Raw genomic sequence first — 26,215 nt, 5'->3', positions numbered from 1 at the left:
ATTTTTTGACAGATTATTAATGGACCAAACTTCGTCGGTAATAACGTTGTCGATATATTTATGAATAAATTTTTATATCGAAAGAAAAATTCGTCAATAATTATAGAAGAAAAAATTCGTCGATAATTATCGAAAGAAAAATCCGTGGTAAGTCCATCGGTAAATATCTCGATCTAGTTCTTCTTTTCCCTTCTTCTGTTTTCTTAGATTTTAAATTTTTTTATCAAACTTTCTTCATTCTTAAACCAAAAGAACAATCAAATTCATTCCAAAACCAAAATCAAAGTCTAAACTTAGGTTCTCCAATTGTTTTAGAAACCTTAAAATTGAGAAAAATTCCCAATTAGTTTTTGAGCATCCATATTTTCTTCATTTTCAACACCACAACATGTGACCGCCATGTTGGCAGCAGTACTCCGCGTGGTTCTCCCATGGTAGTGGTGGCGTTCTCCCATGGCAGCGATGGTGTTCTCCCATGGCAGCGGTGGCGTTCTCCAACAGCAGCGGTGGCGTTCTCCAATGGCAGCTGTGGCGCTCTCGAACGGTAGCGATGGCAGTTTGGGAAGATGGTTGCACAAGAGGGAAAAATGGTTGTAGAGAAGGTGAAAAATGCTCTTGAGATGAGAGGAAAGAAAAGATGACGAAACTGATTTGTGAGAGAAAAATATAATCTTCTTCGTGTAGAGAGAGAAAACATGGGTGGAATTTTGCCGCTTTTTTTACTGACGGATTTTGTCTGTCGGTAAATACAATATGCATTACCAACGGATTTTCGTCTATCGATAAACGCAATATGCATTTCCGACGAAAACTACATTTCGGTATTTACAGAAGGATTTACCAATGAATATTGGTCGTCGATAATTACATTTTTACATCCGTCCATAAAATCTATCGGTAATGTATCATTTACCAACAAAAATATTTCCGTAGGTAAAATTTCATCAATAATACCATATATTTATGAAATAAATTTGTATACTTTTTCTTTATGTTTAAAATTGTATAAGAGAATTAACAGAGAACATTTGGAACAAACAATACATCAAAAATTTATATTGTACCAATACCGTGATACGATACGGGAAGAAATACCATTAATATTTATAATGATTGAAATAAGACTATTAAAGAAAAATATATGAAAATATTTATCTATCACTAGTCATATCATTGAGCTAGTATAAGTTATCTAATCACTGTTTTTAAAAAAACAAACAAACTAAAAGAATTTTCATAATTACTAACAAAATTTTATTAATAAATTTATTTGTTAGGAAACAAAATACACAAAAAGATATCTCGATTTCCTTCGCTTCTCATATAGAGGAAACTTAGAGTCGCTTTATTAATTCAATTTCATGTTGTGAACATGATACTGATACTTTTCCGCAAATCATGGACTCTAAATGGTGCAAATAAGTTGTTGAGCTTGAACTGCAGGAGTCGCATGTAGTTGCAGATTCGATGTCACAAGACTTGGAGAACGTTACTGCAAAGTTTGTAATCGCAAGTCTCCAAATGCATGTAAACAGAGCTCGATATTCCTCTAAAAAATACACACTTTCATGTTATCTTTCTTCTCTCTTTCGCTCTCTCATTTTCTTTTCTCTATTATTTTTTTTCTTAAATTTAGGTTACTTAATTATTTTTTATTTGTGATTCTGTTAGCTACTACAACATTATTTTCATCTGTATAAAACAAAATTTATCAACAAATTTTATTATTAATAAATTAAATTTCATATTATCAACAAATGTTTACATTGTTAACATTTTGTCAGTAAAATTTTTTAATAACCTCCACTACTAAATTAAAATCTGTGTTAACAAAAGATATTTTTGTTAGTAATGTATCTATTTTATTATTCTTTAATAAATCTGTCAATGAAAAATAACAAATTTTTTGTCAAATCTAATTATATCTTTTTATAAATTAGGTGGAGATAGGTGAGGAAAAGAAGAGAATGAGAGGGAAGAAAGAGGAGAAGCCGAAGCCAAAAACAAAAATGCAACAGAAGTACAATGATGTGAAAGCAACAATGAGATATAAAGTTCCACGATAAGGAGAAGCAAGAAAAAGAGTAAAAGGGAATAAAGAATGAGAAGGAGAAAGAAGAAACAGATTCAATCACAACATTTACCGACAAATTTTATTCGAGTGGATTTCATATTCTTTTGTAAATCTTCAACTATTTCATATGATTATCTAATGAAACTAAATATTTGAGAATTAAGTCATGGATTCATATCAAACATGGAGCTTTTCACTAATTATTTATTTGTTGTTGAGTTGTTTTTCTTTTTCCAAATTTCGATACTTTTTGTCATATGAATTTGCATTTCTAAAATAAAAATAGAAATTAAAAAATCATTTAATTCTTAATTTAAAAGTTAAATACAAAAATAATATTTAAATTCTATTCATACAAGATTAATTAAATCAATAAATTATTTAAATTTGAATATAATTTTTACATAGCCATAAATTTTGGATTATTTAGGTGTTTACAGAGGTGGATATGTTTTTAGTTCTTGAACTATCAAGCGATTTTGGTTTTCGTTCCTCTTTGAAAGGTTTGTTCATTTTCATCTTCTTAATTTGGAAACTCATATTTTTATTCCTTAAAAAGCAACGACGTTAAGTTTTTTGTGAGGTGGCAAACAACAACTTTTCCTAATTATTGTGTGCCACGTTGCTTTTAGTAACTTTATACCCTTCAACCCTTAGCTCTGTGATTAATGATTATCGAACGGTATAAAGGTCGAACGAGATAAAGTTACTAATACCGAGTGGTAGCCGAAAGGGAGGAAGGAATTAAAGAGGAGGAGGAATGAAGGAGAAAGGAGTTAGGGCCGAATGATATATATATATATATTAATAACGGTGGTTGCAAGGAAGGAGGTAGTTAAGGGCCGAATGGTAATCGGTAATCATGGAGTTAAGTGTCGAACGATATAAATTTACTAAAAGCAACATGGCACAGAGTAACCAGGGTAGGTGGCATCACATGTGGTTCGTTGTTTGCTACCTCAAAAAACTTAACGCTATTACCTTTTAAGGATTAAAATTACGAGTTTTCAAACTAAGAGGACAAAAATGAACAAACCTTTCCAAGAGGGATGAAATCCAAAATCGTTTGATAGTTCAGGGACTAAAAGCATATTTAATCCTTTTTTTATTATTAATTTTAATTTTAACATATAAATTTTGCTTTTCATTTCATGTTTTACATTTTTAATCTCTAAACACGGAATTTTAGTTTTCTAGATTTATAAATTGTAGTTATATGCTACTGTCTCACAAGATGCATTAAAAAAAATTAACAAGAGTTATTTTTGTCATTACTAACGATTTTAACTCTTAAAAAATGTATTTCCTACCGTTACGAAAATCATCAGGAACAACATCGTTGGTAAGGGATTATCGATGATTTTTATTTGAATGTTGAAATTTCTCAAGGTTTTGATGAAACCGTCATTATTTACAGAGATTATATACAACCGTTGATACTTGCAGAAAATCGTTGGAACTTACAGGAGTTTCATAAACCACGGGAACTTATTGGGGTTTTACAAACCATTGAACCTTATAGGAGTTCCAAAACTGTCAAGAATGCATATCATATTGGTCTTTTTTGGATTATTTAATTTATTATGATAAAAAAAATACTATAATAAGAAAAACACACAATAAAATAATTTAAAACTAAAATTGAATAATATATAAAATAAACAATAAACATATTTTGATACAAGTAATTGTTCAATGTAAAATAATAATATTATTCAAGTACACATTAAAGAGAAATATGTTCACTGAGAATGACTAATTTTTATCTTTTTCTTCATTCAATTCATCATCATTTGGCATACTTTCTTTATCAGATACTTACAATATAAAATAATAGTTAGTCATTAATTTATTTTAAATAAATTAGTCTATACATTTAGTTATTATTACCGATGATGGTTGAAATATGAAAAATTGTGAAAACAATTAACTTTAATAATTTTGCAACATAAGTGTTATCATGTCTTTATTTCATTGACATGTGATGCCAATGAAGATACCTATAATATGAAAAACAAATTTGAAGTTAGAAAAATGGTAGCCAATAAGTTAATCATTCAAGGAACAAAATAAATAAATATTGGTAAAATATTCATTAACCTAAGTTTGTAATTCAACATAAGGAGAAGCTGAAGATGATGCACTATGATAACGAGCATTGATTCCAAAGACTTTAGATGAGTAGGGACCTAAACCTAGACCGTGAACGCGTGCACAATGCTCTTAGGTTCCCAAAACTTGAGCCAATGAATCTGAACTAGATATTTCTTTTGATTGAGATGATGATGTTGTGGATTCATATGCTTCAATTTTTTCCTACTTACAATGTTTAACAAAAGACTAGTCAAATCATGAATTCAAAATTAGATGTAACCATACCCAAACAGTGCAAAATTCCAAATTAGATAACCACAATAAATTGATTAGCCTCTTTCAACTTCGAAAGGTGCAACATATTAAATTCCAAACAACCACAGACTTGGAAGAAGGAATGCACACTATGGTAACAATTTTAAGGCAAATAACAATACAAATACAATACATATATTCAAGTAATGTCAATATTAAGGAGAGTTTATGACTTTTATGCTCCACTTGTAATCATCCTATTTTTTTCTGCATACCAACACATGAATATTGTGAAGAAGTGAAGAATCCAGTTGTTATTAAGTTTCATAATAACATGAAAACTACCCTCCTTCTTCAAAATTTTAATCCTATGTTATTTAATTGATTGTCCCTAGTTGTAATAATGGTAGCATAATTGTCACTACTATATAGTTTTTGTTCAATTAAAGCATGTGAAGAGGGTCAAGATCCATTGTCCAAATTTCATTATTTGATGGAAGAAGGTATAAGAAATATGAATACACATCATGGTGTCAATCAAGTAAGTGTAATAGCACTTTGGTTTGCTTTCAGTCCAACACCACTGACACTAACATCTTAAGACGGTGATGACACTTCAATATTATTTTTATTAAGATCATGCCTTTGTTGTATTTTTTTCTTTGTATTAACATGTTCTATTAATAGTCGATAGGGACTTTTCTACCAGAAAAAGACTTCATGATTGATAAAGATTCCATAAATGCTATTTTAAATTACTTTGGCATTGCTTCCTTTGACAAAGATGCATGTGAAATTTGTAAGGAGTATACCACAGAGGAACTTAATTATCTAAATGATAAAGAGACCAAAGAAAAATTATTGATTCATTTCACAATAAATCTTATCAGATTCTCTCTTTCAAACAACAGGTTGATATCTTTTCCTAAATTTGTTTTGCTTACAAATATGATAATTATACATATGTGACTTCTCATAAACAGAATAATTGTTAATAGATAAGGAAAGACGATGGACAAATTGTTAAGCATGAGCTAGCAGAAGTAGGTGATAACAAGACACTTTGTAATATTATTTAAAACTTAACCAAAATCTAAACTTCTTGTGATCAAAGTAATGAAGATCAAGCTCGTTAATGACTTTTTGTGCTCAATAGAATGAATTTAGAATTTTAGCATGTTGAAATGCATCTGCAAGCAACTCCAGTATCACGGATAGAGCTTAGTCACTTATTTTGCATAGACATTTGATGTGATACAACTTNACCAAGAATGAAAGTTTCGAATATTTATCACATCTTCATATAGAATTTGTTGTACATCGTGCATTAAGTCAATTTTTTTTTACCATCATGACTTCTAGTATGGCTTGACTCTGCACCCAAATCATCATCATCATTTGCATGTCGTTGTTAGAGCAATGATGTGCAAATACATTATTAACCATTTCACACATATTATCAGTAATCAGAACTCTTCCACCATCTTTTGCGGCCATTGCTTAAGGAGGTTCATCATTACTCTTCTCTCATTGTGTAGAAGTCACACTGTATACCCTTTTAGAAAAGGTTTAACAATTAAGTGCTCACATACTTCTTTACGAATTTTCCATTTCTTAAAATTACATTTCTGACATAAATATATTATCTTTTTCCTAACACCACTATCAGTGAATGCGAAGTACAAAAAGGTATTCAATCCTTACATATATTGACTTGTATTTTGAGACATGTTTATCTATGATTTGTCCATTAAAATGACCTCTGTTAATGCCAAGAGGATTGAAAGGTTAGAATAAGTAACCATATTCAATGAAGTGCACTACATAAGATTAATTTACTAAACTGGTTATAAAACTAACTCTTGTACCAAGTTAGTTATAAAACACTTACTTATGGTATTGAAGAATTCAAAAGTAAGTAGGTCCTCTACTTAGTTATGAAATTGTTGTTTGGAATAATTTAATACTAAATAGTACAACTACTTAATTAGTGTTAAAAGTAAACAGTGCTTGAATAAAACACTAAGTACCACACTTATTTAATTATCAAATTCAACTACTTTTAAATAGTGGATGAATAAAACACTAAGTATGAAATCACAATTATACTTCCCTTTTAGACACAACATATTATGACAGCTAAAAAAACTCATAAGCTCCAATATGCACCAACAAAGCTAACATATAGACCATTCATAGCTTATTCATATCATTAAACCATTAAGAAAACAAAATAGTGACACATGAATCAATTATTCGTAGTTCTAGGCATCCAAACTACATTTCATTGACTTGAACCATGTTTTCATTCCAATGGACATGCATATAATCTTATTTGGAAATAATAGGACAATATAATATCTGACCATTGTGGCATTGCAACTCAGATAAATCCCACTCATTACATTTTATTCGTAATCACACACTAAAAAGTTAACAACCCAAGTCAAGAACATAGCAATCCAATCTAAATCTCAAATTCTTCATTAAATTATACTCTAACAACCTACCATATTATAACATTAGTTAGCCAACATAAAAAATTAAAGCAACATTAAAACCAATTAATTTATCACATTCATTCAAGCAAAAAATTCAAGAGCACACACGGGTTAGCTCCCCAATACCTGGTTCTAGTTCTTCTCACGGTCAAAACCCTTGTCACCGAAAGCTTTCAAGCTCTTAAAATTAGAGCAACATCAAAACCAATCATTTTATCACATTCGTTCAAGCAAAAAAATCAAGGGCACACTCGGGTTAGTTCTCCCATACCTGGTTCTAGTTCTTCTCATGGTCAAAACCCTCATCACCGAAAGCCTTCAAGCTCCTAATGTTGTTCACTCGACCTTCAAACTCTCTTTTCCACTTTGGACCCCCAATCATCAAGCACAAAACATTGGTTATGCGAATGGAACCTCTTTCTAAGATTAGAGGGCAAATTAGAGATTAGTCAAGGGTGGTGGGAGCAATGTAGGGGATGGAAAACAGATTTTAAGTTTAGGCCAAGATGGATTTACAAATTGTGGGAGAAGACACCTGTAAAAGTTTGGAGAGAAAATTGAGAAGTAAAAATATTATTACTGTGCTGTAATTCTATTACACATAGTGCCCTATTTAAGGGACTATGGACCAACGTAAATAAGGCTTCTAAAAAACCCAAAACCAAAAAGCTAGTTAAAACAATACAATATATTTCAACAACACCATAACGATGAACTAAAAATTGAATCCAATTTAAGGATTGTGACAATGTCCAACAATGATGAAGATAATGAACATAAAAGAGAAGAGAGGTTTGTTAACGAATACATAATGACAAGGCAATGACCAATACTTTGTAATGGAAGAAGAAGAAAACAAGAACTTAGGAATTGCGAACGACGAAAATAATGAACGAAGAACAAAAGAAAAACTCAAACGACAACGATGATACACTGACGGGACGAAGGAAGAAGACCTAGTAATGGAGAAAAAAGAAAACCTGAACTTAGGGATTGTGGTTTAATGAACAATGGCAAATTGAACGATGATTTCAATGGAACAAGACCAAGGATGAATATGATGCATAGAGTCTACAAGAATTTGATGAATGAGGAAGAGTAATTTGAGAACTAAAGCACATATAGCCAGAAACTGAAGCAAGTGAAGAAGAAGTCATAAGTACAAGTATGACGAAATTAGGAATTTCAATCATTTCACATCTCTTATCGATGATTTACTTCAAAAACTGTCATAAATATTTTAAAAAATATAAAAAAAAAAATTAACTACAACCCTTACCAACGATTTATTTCTGAAACCATCCAAAATCTTGAAAAACAAACTTAACGTGATTAAATGTATAATCATAAGAAATTTCCAAAGATTATCCAAATCATCAAAAATTAAACCTTAGTAAAATTATATATTTTTCTAGTGATGAATCTACAAATTTCAAAAATTCAATGAATCTAGGGTTTTAAATCAAACTTTTGCCAACCTCTATCTCCTGGCTAGCTGGGTAGTTTGTTGTCTACACAAGTTGCTTGGTGATTTGCACATATAATTGTATTCTAAATAATTCAGAATTATGGGTATTAGAGTTTATTGGGTGTATAATATTAATAAAGTAGCACCTTATTAATTTAAGAATTCACAATTACGTTAGAAATAGACAACGGATACATCAAACATGTGGTTGTTTGTACATCAAAGCATTATGCATGGTTATGGTGGGTGGGTCAAGTATCACGTATTCTAATAACTGCAAGTTATTTTCTTTGCACTAACACTTGCAGTATAAATCATACTTTGAATTAAAAATAATAAGGGAATCTTGGGTCTTTGCAAAGAGACAAGAATCTTTATATCTTATTAGGTATATGCTAGCACAAATCACATATATATTAAAGTTGCGAAAACATGTCCATAAACTCTTTTTTTTTTTCATGTATTTTAAACTTATTTCGTCAAACTGTGCCAACAACACTGTATTTCTGACTTGGATAATTAATATATAATCCCCCCTCTGCTTTCATGATCCTCTAATTTGTTAATAATTAATATGGATGTTCGTTGAGCCATTCTGAAGAATATTTATTAATTAAACCCTAATTGCATTCAATTTGTTAATCTTGATCTGAGTATGTGGTTAAACGTTTCTGAGAGGTAGTTCATTTGACTTTAATTAAAACTCTTCAATATTTTTTTGAAGAAGAAGCATAACTTAATTGAATTTGAACTACATACTATTCTTCTCTTCACATTTTTAATTAGATAGGTTTAATTTCTTTCAATAACCATTCAGCACGTTTGCATACATGTTAAATAAAGCCAACCAATGTGTAAAATTATAAGCAGTTCCTATAGCAAATAATGCAACTTGGTGAATGATGGTTATAATTTAATATAGAAGCAATGCAAATGAAATTTGTACTGCAAAGGAAATTTAATAAATTCTTACGTCAACCTTACACTATTATTTTCATTAACATGTCAAATCTGCTATTTAATTTGTAATTTAAATTGAAACAATATTACGACTTATTCGTACTTTTTCCCTCCAAAAGACTTCGTACGATCGTACTAATTACCAAACTAAAACAAATTATAAGTAATATACTTAAAAGGTTTTGTTGATCAAACTGATTTAATCTTTTTAGTTTTACTTTAATTAACGAACAATTCAATTGGGTTTATGTATAGATGAAATGAATGGTTAATTAGTGAATAAATATAGATGTTAATTGAATAAATTATTGTAACATCTGTGGGCCAAGTTCCATATGCTAATAATTTCAATTATGCCCATCAACATAATTAGATGTTAATTAAAAAATTAGGCAGAAAAGGTTAAAACTGAAGCCTAATGATTCAGTGATTCACATACCTCATCCTAGATTATAAAAAGGGTTAAAAACTAAGAAAGGGGCTGTGAGAGCTATTTAATTGTCCTTTTAATGATAAAGAATAAACAAATATGTTATTTCAAATAATTGAAAGGAATTTAATTGTTTTTTTTTTCCTCCCACTTGAAATCTTGCAAGCATCATATACAGTTTAATTTTGCCCATTAGGCAACCAAGTTATTTGGACAAAAATGAAAAATTTGGAAATATATTCAAAAAGTTTGGAGAGAAATGGAGGTTTGTTCATACCTTCTGTCTTCTTTTAAAATATCTTTTGTATTTTACAAATTTTTTTTTCTTTTAACCTTTTTCTCTTTTGTTGGATGGAGCATTGGCTACAAATAGAAAATATATATATATTTGGAGGGGCATTGGTCCATGATTAAAACTGTATGTAGTAGCTTGAATTGACAACTTAAACTCCATAATTAAATTAGTTAATCATTTCTTATTTTAAATTTAAACCGGATAAAATTACTCTCTTTTGTCCTTTTACAAAACTGAAACCAACTTATCTGGATTAAAAATATTAGTTAATTTAGTTGAATGTATTAAATAGGTCTTAAGTTTTCCTATTTCCAAAATTACCCTTGAAAAGATAAAACACCTAATCATTCACTGACTATTTATTTAACTAATTGAAAAGACAGAGAAATTTTCGGTAAAGAAGTGATTGATAAGAACGTTTTAGATTTCTGTATGAAGCAACTTATTAATTACTACTTTTTTATATGAATTCTATAAAATGAATATTTTATATTGATTTGGTAGTTTATTTCTTTTTCTGCTTGAATTAATCTCACCTGTTTCTAAATTTTATATGAATATATTTTAAATTCCAGATGTTTTTTATTATTTTATATTATTTTTTCTCTTAATTCAATTCTACAAAATCGGTATTCATTTATATATTATGAATTGATCTTATATTTTAGAATTTCAACACATGCATATCGAACATGAAACTAAATATTGATGAGTTTCAATAATCAATATATCCGACAAATAATAAATATTATTTTAAAATATTTATCCAACTAACTTTATATTTTTTCATTCCCAAGTCGATCACACAAAACATGTCAATATATTTTTTCATTCCTAGGTCGATCCCACTATGAATCATTTTTTTGAGGTTCATAGAATTACGTCCAACAACTATACTTTCAATTTGAAGCACAACTCATGAGTTTTGATATTCATATACTTGTACATAATCATACATTAATCATAATTAATTCAACTCATACCTCAATTTCAAATCAAGCAAAGCAGAGAAGGAAATAACACATTACAAACTAGATCATTCACTCAGCGCATAATACTCGCTAAGCTAATAAAACTGACATTCCTCCCAGACTTCAACAATTCGCTCAGCGCACATCATTCGCTAAGCTAAAAATACCAATAATTCGCTCAGCGAGCCCATCACTAAGCTAAAATCCTTTGATAGCAAACCCTTTTTCCTCCACTCGCTGAGTGAAAGCGAGTCTGCATAATCTGCAACAGCAAAATCTGCAGAATTACGCAACTCACTCCAAACTTACTAATTCTAACTATTTTTCTCAACTTCTACCCCTCCTAAATTGTGTTATATACTTAATTAGACTTGTCTAAATGTTTCTAAACCTTCCTACTACTAATCTAAAGTGATTAAGACTCAAATTTTACTCCAAAACCCCAAATTCAACAACTTAAGGACCTCAAACTCAATTCTACCACATTACACTTATTTTGACCAATTTGATGACTCAAACAGGTCACAATCCATTTGCTAAAACTGCCTCAATAACCCAAATGCACTCAGGACATCCAAAGCTCAAAATCACTATCTCACTTCCTCTCAACAGTTTCAAAACACTAGTATTTTCACTATGCTTCTACCGGAACCAGATTATAACAACCTTCTTACTCAAAATGCTTCTAACATGAACAATTGCAGCAGTTAAACGCATCCAATACAATTTATTAACATTACCTCACAGATTCACAAATTCAACGCTTCAGCACATGCAAATTAAGCTACCAAAAACTAAATTATGTCTCAAACAACATATCAGTTCATATTTCAACACACATACACATCATACACTAAATTCAAAGGAGTATCTATCTCCCCTTACCTCAATTAATAACTAACCAGCTCACGGAATCGTCTCTACAATACCTTGGGTTGGAAGGACACTTAACAAGACCCTACAAATCACCTATTGGTGATCAAGAACAACTCTTAGAGCTAGGGTTTGACAACAAAGTGAAGAAGAACATTCCTAGTTACATGCAACCAACAGAATCGCATGTTCTAGGTTCCAAAATAGTGGAGGAAACAAGAAGAACTACTTACCAGTTAGAATGAAGAAACTGATCGGTCAAAGACGAAGCCCTCTACGCCATGGAAGCTTGAACACCACCTGATCGACAATACAATGGCTCAGCGAGAAGGAATGGTAGAGAGAAGGAGAAAAACTTGAAGAACTGAGTTCTAAAGAGAGATAATAGAAGTTTGGTAATGAACCAGGTTGTTCAAAATTTGTTTATACTATAAAACATCAGGTTCTATTAGTCTAATACACTAATATACTCTTTTAATCCAAATTTTCAGGTTCTCACATTATTTGTGTTTGTAATAATGCGAAAGTTATACAAATGGAAAATTTTGTTCGTGTGTATGCATAGATAAAATTTATAATAAATAATTAGTATCCATGAATAATAAATAACTCATAATTTAATATATGTTAAATATGAATACTACAATATTTATATTTCTGAATATTTATTACAAGATAAAAGATTAAAATTAATATTTTATTTATATTTTATTAGATTAAATTTAATTAAAATTAAAATTTAATTACATTATATTTTATATTTTTATAATTTGGTTTATATTTTTTTTAAAAAATTTATAAATTATTTTTTAAAAATTTATAGATATTATTGAACATTCATAAATTTTAAAAAATTTATAGGTATTACTTAAATAGATATATGAGGGATAATAAAGTTGAATAACAAATTAAATTTTCTATTACAGCATTATCTATATTTGCCCCTATCTAGACATTCTCATTAATTGTCTTGTTAATTTTCAGTAGATTAAATATGTGAATTTTGAATTTTTTTATACTAGAACAATGTTTAATTCTATGAAACTAAAATCTATTATTGATCAATTTAGTTTTAGCTTCAAGACATAAACACTACAGCAATAAACACAACAATTTCTTTCTACACCCTGTCAAATTCCTTCTTGCATTCCATCATTCGAATTTTATTTTATCGAACACATTAAAACAATTGTAGAAAGTTTTATTCGGAATAAGAGTGGATGATTGTCTGTGAGTGTCTTCAAGAAAAATGTTAGTGTATTCGAGAAAATAAAATATAAAATAATGAGGTGCATGAAGAAATTTTATAAGGTGCAGAAAGAAACTGCCTTCAACAAAAGATTGTTATTGAGGTGACTTGAGTCTAAAATGTACAAAACAGCAAAAATGTTGAGAAGAATCTGGGCCTGGCCCGACAGTAAGCTTAATTCCAGATAGGGTGTTGCTCTCTCCCCCTCTCCATTTGCTCCTTCCACCTCCCTTTTCTTTTTTCCCTTCACTCTATTTTTTTATTCTTATTTTATTCTTTAGTAAAAATTTATATTAAGGTTAAAATTTTATAATTTTTAGTCACTCACTCCATAGAACCTATTTATTCTCTTTCTCTTTTACGTTCATGCTTATTTTTTCTTTTTGAAAATTCTTTCTCGTATCAGATTGCTCGAAAGTGTGGTGTAGTATGTGAGAGACTGCTCAAAAAAATTGTTCGTAGGAGTAACAAAGTTAAATTATATCTTTGTGTACGTTTGTCGTGCTGCACTCTATTAGATCTTTAAGGGTGTGAAAAAAAGCAGCGAGGCGAGGTACGTAACCCTAAATTGCGCCTTAAACGGATATGGGAATCCGTCGACGGATGTCAACATCTGTTTAAGGTTGTTTCACGTTATTTAAGATTTTGTTTTTATTAGTTTTATTTTTTAAGATTTGTTTTTATTAGTTTACTCTTTTATATTAATTTTGAGATATTTTAATAAAGAAATTTATATCTTTTGATATATTATTTTTTATTATTTTAATAATGTATATTTGAAGATTTATTTTTATATTTATTTTTTTATCACGATATTTAATTATTTTTTAAATTTAATGTTTTTTATATAATATATATATATATATATATATATATATATATATATATATATTATTTGTATCTTTAATTGTTTAACAATTTTATAATTATATAACAATTATTTATTACTTTAATTATATGAAATATATAATTTTATTATATTAATATTTTTATATTTGTTTGATTAATTATTAATTATGTTAATAAGATTTATTATAATTTTATAGGTAATTATTGTTTAAAATGAATGAAGATATTCATATGGATTCTCAAGTTGGTTCTATTTTGATATTCAATTTATCTTCCTTTATTAACGAAGATATAGAGGTGGATTTGACAAATAAATTTACCACAAATGAAATATTTCGTTCACCAGAGCACTTAATTGATTAGGTAAGAGGGATGACTTATGGTTTAGGAATTGTTGTTGGAATAGTAAGATCTGATAAAGCTACTGGTGTACGGGGAAGAAAAACGTTCGTCAAACTTGGATGTGAAAGAGGAGGGAAATATTGGAAATACAAAGCCGATGCAGTCCCCAGTGTATACAACACTCGTAAATGTGAGTGTCCATTTAGATTAAAGGGTAAACCATGTTTAGATGGGGATGGATGGGTGTTGAATGTGATGTGTGGACATCACAACCATGAGTTGGCTGAAACTTTAGTTGGGCACCCTTATGCTGGCAGGTTAAATATGAGTGAGAAATCATTACTAGTTGATATGACAAAGAATAAAAGTTACACCTGGAAATATTTTATTAACCCTCAAACAATATAATGATCGAAATGTCACAACCATTAAACAAATCTACAACACAAGGCAAGCGTATAAACGATCAATTAGAGGGTCCAGAGCTGAACTACAACAACTTATGATGTTGTTGTACCAGGATAAGTACATTCATTGCATTGGAGTAGGTGTGCCGACGATTCAAAGGTTATTACTGACTTGTTTTGGACATATCCTGATGCGATGAAATTGTTAAACTCATTTAATGTTGTATTTATGATGGATTCCACATATAAAACAAACAGATATAGACTTCCATTGCTTGAGATTGTGGGCATGACATGTACAGGTTTAATCTTCTCAGCAGCATTTGCTTTCTTGTCTACTGAAAGACAGAGTAATTTCACATGGGCTTTGGAAAAGCTGAAAGGTTTATTTATAACATCTGAGGGTTGTCCTAAAGTCATTGTCACAAATTGAGACTTGGCTTTGATGAATGCCATTGCAAATGTATTCCCTGAGTCATATCAGATGTTATGTCGGTTCCATATCCATAAAAATGTTTTAGCTAAATGCAAAATGTTAGTTCGTTCTACTGAGGCTTGGGATGTGTTGATGTATGCATGGGAAAATGTAATGGATTGTGATGATGAGAGCTTGTTTGTTGAGTATGTGAATGGTCTTCAATACGCGAAAGTAAAGCTTGTATGCCTTTGGCCAAAGTAAAACTTCTAGATTAGGACATTTTGCTCCTTTCACCACATACATCACTTTTCTCTACTTGAGATTGTATTATTATTAGAGCGTTATGATAACTCCCAATACGAAATTTATATATCAATATACACACACTACTTTAACCACTACCAATCCTCCTTGTATTAGTTAAAGTCATTGACATATTATACTATAAACCAGCCATTGTTGTAACATTCACATGAATATAATATTTAATTAGTTAGAAATGACGTTTGCTTGAGTAGAAAGATTCGAATATAATATTCATGTTATTTCGTTCACATATCTTGCCAGGTACGGATGGTCATTCCTTACACTAGTACAAAAATCATATTTTATGATATACAAAAACGAGTTATAACGTACATAATTTTGTACTTATAATAAGTGTAGACCTATTATAACTCACAAATTACACCATAACTCGTTTTTGTACGTCATAAAATATGATTTTTATACTAGTCTTAATGTATTTATCATAAATATTACAGTAATTAATAACAATAATGTTATAGATAAAATTTTGCCAGGATAACATATTTAGTATTCTTTTATTACTTAATCCTGATTTTATCTTTTTTCTTTATTTTTTATTTTATTTATATTCCTAACTCTTATCTTCTATTAAATCATCTATTAATTATATTATTTTATCCAAAATATTGTTTAATAATATATTTTGTGTGAAATAGTGTTTATTTTTACATAATCACGATTATATTTATCAATCTTTAAAATTATTCAAGTTTTTAAAAAATATTGCATATCATATTTTGGAAATATTCATATATATATATATATATTCATTTTCGTTTAGGTTAGGACAGAGAACTACATTTAAAAATTTGGAGTATTAGATATTCACAAATATTTTAAGTTTTTAGGATTGTATTTTTTTATCATCTTAGTATATAAATCAATTTTAATGGTTTACGTAAAACTAAAGATACGATAATTAAAGATGGTTTATTGTTATCTTTATTTTATTTTATTCTTTTACTTTTATCTTTTGTCATTTATTTTTATTTTATTATAGTATCTTGATTTTTTTTTATCCTTTATTTTATTTTATCTCTAACTCTTTATATTGTAGTATTTCATTTTTCTATTTAAATCAATCGTATCCAAAATCTATTACACTATCATTTCTTTCAAAAATCATCATTTCCATTTTCTTCAAAATCATCATTTTCATTTCTTGAAAACCATTATTTGTGGGAGAGAGTTAAGTCTAAGCAAAATTGTTTCTTATTCATTGTTACAAAGTATGGAGATAGAAAGAAAGACCTGTGAAAGATCATCATCACCTACTACATGTGAAGATTGGAAAAATGGTAATTGTTCAAAGGGTGAAGAATGTCCAAATTTACATTGGTGGCTTAACACAAACAACAACCTGCATCATGATAAGGTAAATTTCTTTTATCTTTTTGCATTGAAATATTAATAATGATAAAATTTTCATGTTCTTTTATTCCAAATTAATATTAGTTTTGAATTAAAAAGATAAGTCATTATTCACAAATTATGGCTATTATGTTATTTTCTATCAATAAATATAATAAAGAAATGTGATTTAAAAAGTTTTCCATTATTTTAGAACTGTAAATCAGTAGTGTTATAGGATGTGACTTGAATGGGATGCCATATTTTTACTAAAGAAAAATACCGAACAAGATTATGACGAAAGTTCAATCTAGAAAAATTTATGTCTTTGAAACATGTTTGTCTCGTATTTTTTTTTACAAAAAAACTATTTTCTATTATAATTATTTATTTTTATAATAATAATAATAACAACAAATACAATAATAATAATTTATTATTAAGATTATTATTATGCTATTATTGTTATTATTTTATTTTTACTTTCAATTAGATGTTAAAAATTTAAATTTTCATTTGATTTTTTTACATTGTTATATTTTGTAATTTATTTATCATGAACAAACATTTTTTTTAGAGAGATAATTCAAGTTTTAAAAGATTGGTTTGTTAGATACTATTTCCAAAAGAATTTGTTAAAATTAACTGTGATGAAGCTTATACCTGGGATGGAAAAAAAACCGGATGTGCCAAATCCGGATGTAACACATCTGTTGGTTATAACTAATTAAAAAAATTTACAATTTAATTAAATTAATAATAGTTATTTAATTATATAAAATAAATTAATTTATTTCGTAAGGTTTTTTCTTTTATTTTTAGTTTTTAGTTTTTTAGTTTATTGTATTTTAAATTAATATATAAATATTATTTAAATTACTTTTATATTTCAAAATTAGTTTATAAAGTATTGATTTTTTTTTTGTTTTTTATAATATATTATGCAAATAAAAAATATTATTAAAATAAAATTAAAATAAAAACAATAAATTAAAATATAAAAGATTTAAAATATATAAACAAATGTCAAACATATTGAAACGGATATCGACATTCATTTTATATTTTATATCAAGGATATTTTATATCGGCATTTGATGGTTGTGAAGGGAACATAGAAGGGTTTGAGAAACTCCTTGATCCCGAAAGAAAAGGACCCAAATTTGATAGGATGGAGAAAGATCTTGCCTTGAATAAATGGTTAAATAATTTCTACCTTTTCTTTCGGAAATGTGTGTTTTCTCTTTCAATTTCTTTGTTTATCCACGTTTCTTTTGGAATTTATTTTATTATATTTGTTTATTTTGTCAATAGATATTCTAAATATTTTTTTAACATTTGACATTATTAATTTACATTTTTATCTATATCTATTTCAACGTGTCCATATCATTCTCATTTCTACTTGATCTTTTCTTTACCATATGTTTTTTTTTCAAGACTCATCTATATTGCAAAATCTTTCCCAAAGAAATCATGGGAAAATAATTAATTTGACTGTCTGAGAATGTTGGTTTTCACTATATGGAAGGCGAAAACGAAGAGAAGATGTCGTTTGTTGTTTTTTCACAGTTGAAGTTTGGTTTTGTTAATTTGAATCTTATTTTTTTCTCAAAGAAACATTATTTGTTTTGGATTATTAACATTTTTATTGTCTGGAAATGTTTATTCTTTGTTTCACTCCCAAAATATTTACAAGAACCTGCTTCTTTTTTCTGGTTAAATGTTTCTTTTCTTTAGAGGACAAGTGTTTTGGTTTTGGACTCGTGAAAATGTTTCGTCTCATTAACTCGTCAAAGGACAAAGTTTGGGTTAGTAGCATCAAATTAATAGTAATTCTTTTCTATTTCAATTATGTTTATATAGTGTCAAAATCATGTTATCTTTTATATATATAAAAATAATTGTTATTTTATTCTTACTATATTTTTAATCTTGATTATATAAAAATTATATGTATTTAAAAATACTTATATTTGTTTTCTTAGAATTACCTCACTATATGTTGACTCCTATTTGGATGGTTCATCCTCATACAACTTTTTTTTACCTTTATTTAAATATTATTTTGAGCCACAAATATTAAACTAATTTCCAATTCAAATAACGAGCTTTAAAGTTGATGTATTATTTTAAAATATATATATATATAGAGAGAGCTTGACATAATTTATTAAACTGTACTAAATTACAGTTATCTATACTATTTTATACTATAAAAAACTGAACGAGTGTACTGATAACTAATTAAACTATTCTTTAGTTTAGTTTAGAAAAACTGAACATTAAATAATTTCAATGCCGTTAACTGTGTTAATTGCTTGTCTTATTTTTTTTTTGTTTAAACCTCTTTTTAGTCCCCAAGTTATAAGCGAATGTTCAATTTAGTCCCCGTTTTTAAAACTGTCAACGTTTGGTCCCTAAGTTATAAAACATGTTTCGGATCCGTCCCTGCCGTTAACGGTGTTAAAAAGTTATAACGTTTAAGTGACTGTGCATGTGAGGTGTCCAATTATGGTTGACGTGGCAAGCAATGACTGTTGTTACGTGTAAAATAAAAGAAATTGTTTGTGATTTTTTTAAATGTGGTTAAATTAAGATTGGGATAAAAATTAGGGCACAGTAAAATTGGGGCAGAGAGTGAAATTGGGGATTATATTTCTCGAGGGTTGGGGAATTGGTACGTAGTGTTCGTTGTGTGATTCTTTGAGACAGAGATTGGTTGCTTCGAAGGAGATTGGTGTCGAAAGGAGCATTGTCAGTGTTTGTGGTGAGGAGCGACTTCCTTGGAAGCGTGGTTCGTCAGCGAGGACTTCGTTCGAAAAGAAAAGTTGAAAGGTGCGTTTTTGATCACTTATTTTATGTTGTTGGGGTCCCCCATGGTAGTACGTTGTCTTTTTGTCCCCTGATATTGTTCTGTTGTGGTCCCCTACTGTGTGTTTTGTTGCCTTTGATGTGGTCTCGTTCTTTAATGTCATTCAAAACTTTGGGCACACTTTTTGTTTGTATTTGGTCCCCAAATTGGAGAAGTAGGAATTGTTTATTCTGTGTTTGTTTGTTTTTTGTGTGGTTCATGCCTCTTTAATTAAGCATTACTGCACGTGTATAGTTGTTTGTCAAAAATATAGAATTTAGTAATGTGTAATAGTGGGTGGTAGCATGTTTGGAATTTAGTCTAATAGTGACATTTATATAGGCATATTATAGTTGAACAGTAACCAATATGTCCAACTGTGATATCGAGGTGGTGTTTCACCATGGGGGAAAGTTTATGATTACTGGGACATTTGGATATCATGGAGGTGAAACTAGTACGTTGATCATTGACCCAGACAGATGGAGTTTTTTTGAAATAATGACCATACTAAAGGAGATGGGCTATAGAAATGTTAAGGAGTTATGGTATTCTCTAGGTGGCCCTNTATTAGAAGATAGGTTGGAATTGTTAAGTGATGACAAAGGTGCATGTAATTTGATAAATATTGCTAGAAGAGATGGTCAAGCTCATTTGTTTGTGGTTAACTTCATATCCCAACCTCAATATCTTCATACGATAGAATATCATAGTCAATCTGAGTTAGGTGAAAATCAAGGAGGTGAAGTTGAGGGATGTGTAGTTGAAGGAGGAGAAGTTCCTGAAGTTGAAGTTGGTGAGCCAGAAGTTGCTGAGGTTGGAGTTGGTGAGCCAAAAGTTCCTAAGGTTGGAGTTGGTCAGCAAGAAGTTCCTCAGGTTGAAGTTGAGGATGGGGAACATGGTGAACAAGGTCATGCAAATGATGCTGATGTTGATGTAGTTGTTGAAGAACATGCTGAACTTGATGGGGATGCACATGGTGAACAAGGTNAGGNTGCTGATGTTGATGTAGTTGTTGAAGAACATGNTGAACTTGATGNNGATNNNCNTGGTGAANAAGGTGAGGATGCTGATGTTGATGTAGTTGTTGAAGAACATGNTGAACTTGATGANGATTTTCTTGGTGAAGAAGGTGAGGATGCTGATGTTGAAGATGGTGAGGGGGATGCTGATGCTGATGAGGATAATATTGATGATGGAGTGAGGGATGCTGAGGAAGATGACTGGCTAGGGGGAACTACAAGAGAATGTAGTACTCAAAAGAAGCATGTCCAGCCAAGGGGAATTAGTGATAGTGAGTGGGAATCTGATAGTTGTGATAGTATATATTTAAGTGATGATTCAGATGTTGAAACCTCCATATTTGGAGATTTTGCAACCTTCAAAGAGCCCATTAGTATGAAAGATCATAGATGGGAGCTTGGAACATATTTCGCTGAAAAAGATGACTTCATTGATGCAATTAGAAGTTATGGAGTACACAATGGTAGAAAGTTGAAGCTGTGGAAGAATGATAAGAGAAGAGTTAGCGTGAAATGTTATGGGTCACAAGGGAAATGTCCCTGGTACGCTTATTGTGGATATAAGAGTACCCAGCATACATGGCAGCTAAGAAAGATTGTGGACAGGCACACTTGTACTAGAGAATTCAAAATTGGTGTAGTTACCTCTAAATGGTTAAGTGACAGGTTGGAGAAAAGCATGCAAACAAATCCAGATATGAAAATGACAAATCTGCATAACAAATTCTGTAAGAGATATAATATTGTTGTGTCTAGGGCTACAACAAGTAGAGCAAAGGAAATGGCAACAACCAACATTGAGGCTAGCTACAAACAACAATATGAGAGACTCTATGACTATGCAGAGGAGTAGCTGCGGGCAAACCCAGGCTCAACAGTTAAAATTAATGTAGAACCAAACCAAGATCAAACCATATTCAAGAGAATTTATGTGTGTTTAAAAGCATGTAAGGACAGTTTTGTATCCTGTAGACCAATTGTACATTTGGATGGTTGTTTCTTAAAGGGGAAATATGGAGGTGAGCTTTTAACTGCTGTTGGAAGAGATGCTAATGACCAGATGTGTCCCTTAGCTTATGCTGTAGTTGAAGTAGAGAATAAGGAATCATGGACTTTTTTCTTGGAATTGTTAATTGAGGATCTTGGAGGTGGGGGATTTTGTTCAAGGTGCACATTTATGTCAGATCAACAAAAAGTAAGTACCACAAAACTCGTTTATTCATTACTTTATAAACCATTGAAAGTTAGGTAATTTAATATTCATGCCCTGTTTGAATAGGGACTTCTACCAGCTTTACAAAGTCTATTGCCTGATGTGGACCAGCGTTACTGTGTCAGACATATTTATTCAAATTTTAGAAAGAAGTTTCCTGGCTTAAACCTCAGACAATTACTACGGAAGGCTGCAGTATCAACAACCCCTGAAGCATGGGAGACAGTAATGAGACAGATGAAGGAAGTTAATCTAGACGCATTTAAATACTTGGTACAAATTCCACAAGGCAAGTTCATCTATCCCGAAGTCAAATCTTTAATATAACATGTTGTTTACCTTGATGTAAATGTTTAACTTTATGTGAATGTTTAACTTTATATTTTTGCAGACATTGGTCTAGATCCAGGTTTACAGGAAGACCTGCTTGTGACACACTTGTCAACAACATATCTGAAGGTTTTAACAGTGTGATCTTAGATGCACGGGAAAAACCAATAATATCAATGTTGGAACAGATTCGAATGTACTTGATGAACAAGTGGGCATCCAATAGAGAGAAGATAAGTAAATATGAAGGTATCATTTGCCCCAAGATTAAAAAAAGACTGCANAAGGAGTTAGAGAAGACAAAATACTGGATTCCTAGGTATCAACACTTCTCATTTGGTTTAAATAGTTATGTCTTGTTCTTAACATTATTTCTTTACCATTTGGCAGTTGGTCAGGGATGCAAATATTTCAGATCACCCATACATCCATCATTGCTGAGAAGTATGTGGTTGATGTTGAAAAAAGAGAATGTACCTGCAGAAAGTGGACAATAACAGGAATACCTTGCTGCCATGCACTCACAGCCATGAGGTTTCTCAACATCAATCCTGAAGAATACTTACCACTTTGGTTTAGGACCTGCACGTATGAAGAAACATACAACCCAATCATTTTCCCTCTGAATGGTCCTCATCTATGGCAAAGGACTTCAACACCTGATATTCAACCTCCACCAAAAAGAGTCTTGCCAAGTAGACCACGAAAGAAAAGAAGACTCGAAAGTTGGGAGCAAAGAAAGGATGATACACAAATTGGACAAAAAGGAATTCCTAAGAAATGTTCCATATGCAGACAAGTAGGGCATAGAAGACCTAACTGCCCTCAAGCAAATCAACAGCAACCCCAAGAGGATACACCACTCCAGCAACCTGTTCCAGACCAGGAACCTACCCCACACCAGGAAGCTACACTACACCCTACTCAAGGAAGTGAAATTACTGAACAAACCCAGCCAAATCAAACAACACCAGCAATTTAGATTGTTTGTAGTTTGGATATGTGGCTGTGATGTATTTTGGATCATGTTTTATGTATTTTGGATGATATTTGATGTATTTTGGTTGACTTCAGATGTATTTTGATTGACTTCAGATGTATTTTGGTTAACAACAACTACATCTTTTTAGATTGGTCTTGGTTATTTCTTAACATCATGACCACTTTAGATTGGTCTTTGTAATTTCACCTTGAACATCAGATTTATATTACTTTGACCAATATATTGTCATTTTGATCATGAAAGCAGATTCTGATTATTATATTTCAATTTCTTTGTACTTTTATTTTGCTTTGTACTTTACATTGCTCTGTAGAAGTTTATGGAAGCATATTCTAATATCATCAACTTAAAGTGAGAAACATTATGATATAACCAAGTTAAAGTAACAAAATATAACCAAGTTCATTACAACCACAATCTCATTCATTACAACCTCATTACAACCAACAATCTCATTACAACCTCAATCTCATTCATTACAACCTCATTAAAACCAACAATCTCATTACAACCTCAATCTCATTCATTACAATATAACCAACATCTTCATAACAAATTTGACAGATACACCACTAAAACAAAATTAAAACATACGGCATACAAGGATGATGATAATCAACCCCATCATGCATAACATTGATATTAAGACCTTCTCCCTTTTCTGACAAACCAAAAGTGATCTTTCCAAATTAATGATCTTTCTNCTTTGCCATCCAATTGTAGTATCCCTTTCATCTCCATTATCTTCAATGTGCCATTTGAAGAAATTGCATCCTCGCACTTCTTCATAACGACTCCGCCTGTAATTAGGGCAGCCCCAAAAATGCTTTCCCTGGTTCTTAGGAGTTTTTGCCACTCTCAATACGGCAAGCTCTCCACAATAGCACATTTCGCTGCCAACCATTGCTCTTGATGATGAAGCACCATGAGAGCTTCCCCATGAGCACGAGGAACACTGATTCTTTGTCATTGCCTCTCGGAAAACTGCAATAATACTTCGTCCAGCTCAAGAAACCAAAACAGAGAACACCCAAGAACAAAACAGAAACCCCAAATAGATAACACCCCAAAAAGAACCCGAAACAAAGAACACCCCAACACCAGATCCTGAGGTTAGGGTACGCACCTAACAGAAACCAACTTCCTTACCTTAGGGCACACACTTGAAACAAAGGAAACACCCANGAACAGATCTTGATGTCTTACAACGAAGAACTATCACCATCCAAATCCTTCACATCAGCTCAAATCCTTCACGAATATGTTAGGGCAAGCACCACCATCACGAATATATAATTTTTATTCCAATGTTTTTTCTTATCTGGCTTCCCATTGTCGTCGTTTTGCCATGTTTGATAACTTCTTTGCCACATCATACCAACATTTAACGCCGTTCTAACACATTTAACGGCAGGGACTGATTTGAAACAAGTTTTATAACTTAGGGACCAAACGTTGACAGTTTCAAAAGCGGGGACTAAAGTGAACATCCGCTTATAACTTGGGGACTAAAAAGAGGTTTAAACCTTTTTTTGTTCTCAATTTCTTTCTCCATCAGAATTCATATTCATTTACCACCGGCACAAATTTTCTGCCGCCGTCGACCCTTCCTCTCCATCACCGCTCACTTCCTCTCCGTCGCTGCTCATCCCTCCTCTCCTCTTCCTCGATTAGTCCTCCGCTGTTCGAGTTCAAGCCTTCCGTACTTGCTTTTTCGCTGCTCGACCTTAGCCATCTTCCAAGGGTTTTGTTGGAGCTTCTCCCGCCGCCCACTTCCTCTCCGTAGCAGCCCATCTCTCATCCGTTTAAGTACTCCGTTGCTCATTTTTCTATTTTTTTTTTCTCTTGGTAGTTGACTCATCATTTGCGTTGGTTGATTTTTCTCAAATTAATGATCTCTACATGTTTGTTGATATGCTTGAGAGAAAACTAAGCACATTGATCCTAGTTGATCGTAAGCATACAAGTCTGGTCATTTTTCTTGATTTCTCTATTACATCCTAATTGGTCTAATATTACTTACCTTTGGGATTAGTCTTTGGATAATAGGTTATTTGAAAGGTATGCTTTACATTTGAAATTTTGTTAGTTGTTGACAGTTTGTGAATCAGTTGTTAACCTTTTTCTGAACTGGTGATGCGGTTGAAGCAAGCTAAAGGGGCAGCCCATATTGTGATCTGCTTTGATTTGACTTTGTGTTGAAAAGTTAAACTTTATGAGTTAAATTTAGTGCAGTTAACAGTGCAGTTCAGTTTACACTATAATTTAGTTCAATTCAGTAGCAGTGTAGTTTGGTAGGATAAAAAGTAGTTCAGTTCAGTTCATCTGAACTATTTTTTTAGTTTAGTTTAGTTTAAGTGAACTCTTTTTGAGTTCAATACAATTTTTAACCACATAGTTCAATGCAATTCAGTTTGTCCAACCATATATATATATATATATATATATATATATATATACACAAATGTACATATGTAGATATGTACATAAGATATGTACATATATAGAAATGTACATATATGTATATGTACATGTACATATATGTATATGTACATACATACATATATGTATATGCACATACATACATCTATGTATATGTACATACATACATCTATGTATATGTACAACATACATCTATGTATATGTACATGTCAACACTCAATTTCGTCCGGATGAATAAATAGTAGGATTTATTTTTATTTTTGTCTTATTTTATTTTTATTTGCTATTTTTGTTTTATTATTCTTAGTTTTTTATGATTTAGTTTCTTATTATCTTATTTAATTTGATTTTCTATATTCTTTTTGAAAAAAATAGTAAATAAACAAAAAAATATATAAAAAAAGGTAAAAAAACGAAAAAAAAAAGAAAAAAAAAGAGAAAACGAAAATAGAGAAAAGAAAAGAAATTAAAAAAAGGGAAGAAAGAAAAGAAAAACGTGTCGAAAA

The 26,215-nt window shown here is 30.6% G+C and overlaps 1 protein-coding gene across 1 annotated transcript; it reads left to right on the top strand.

Annotated features, from left to right (window-relative positions):
- Positions 1 to 14,391: 14,391 nt before the first annotated feature.
- LOC106760350 lies at positions 14,392 to 15,201 on the top strand. Its single transcript, XM_014643788.1, has 2 exons — positions 14,392 to 14,678; positions 14,910 to 15,201. The coding sequence occupies exons 1-2, from the start codon at positions 14,392 to 14,394 to the stop codon at positions 15,199 to 15,201; spliced, it is 579 nt and encodes a 192-aa protein (XP_014499274.1).
- The last annotated feature ends 11,014 nt before the right edge of the window (positions 15,202 to 26,215 follow it).

Source organism: Vigna radiata, chromosome 5, assembly GCF_000741045.1.
Source record: "Vigna radiata var. radiata cultivar VC1973A chromosome 5, Vradiata_ver6, whole genome shotgun sequence".
Taxonomy (NCBI): Eukaryota; Viridiplantae; Streptophyta; class Magnoliopsida; order Fabales; family Fabaceae; genus Vigna; species Vigna radiata.
The sequence above is the reverse complement of the archived record's forward strand: the minus strand, read 5'-3'. Positions and strand labels throughout refer to the sequence as shown.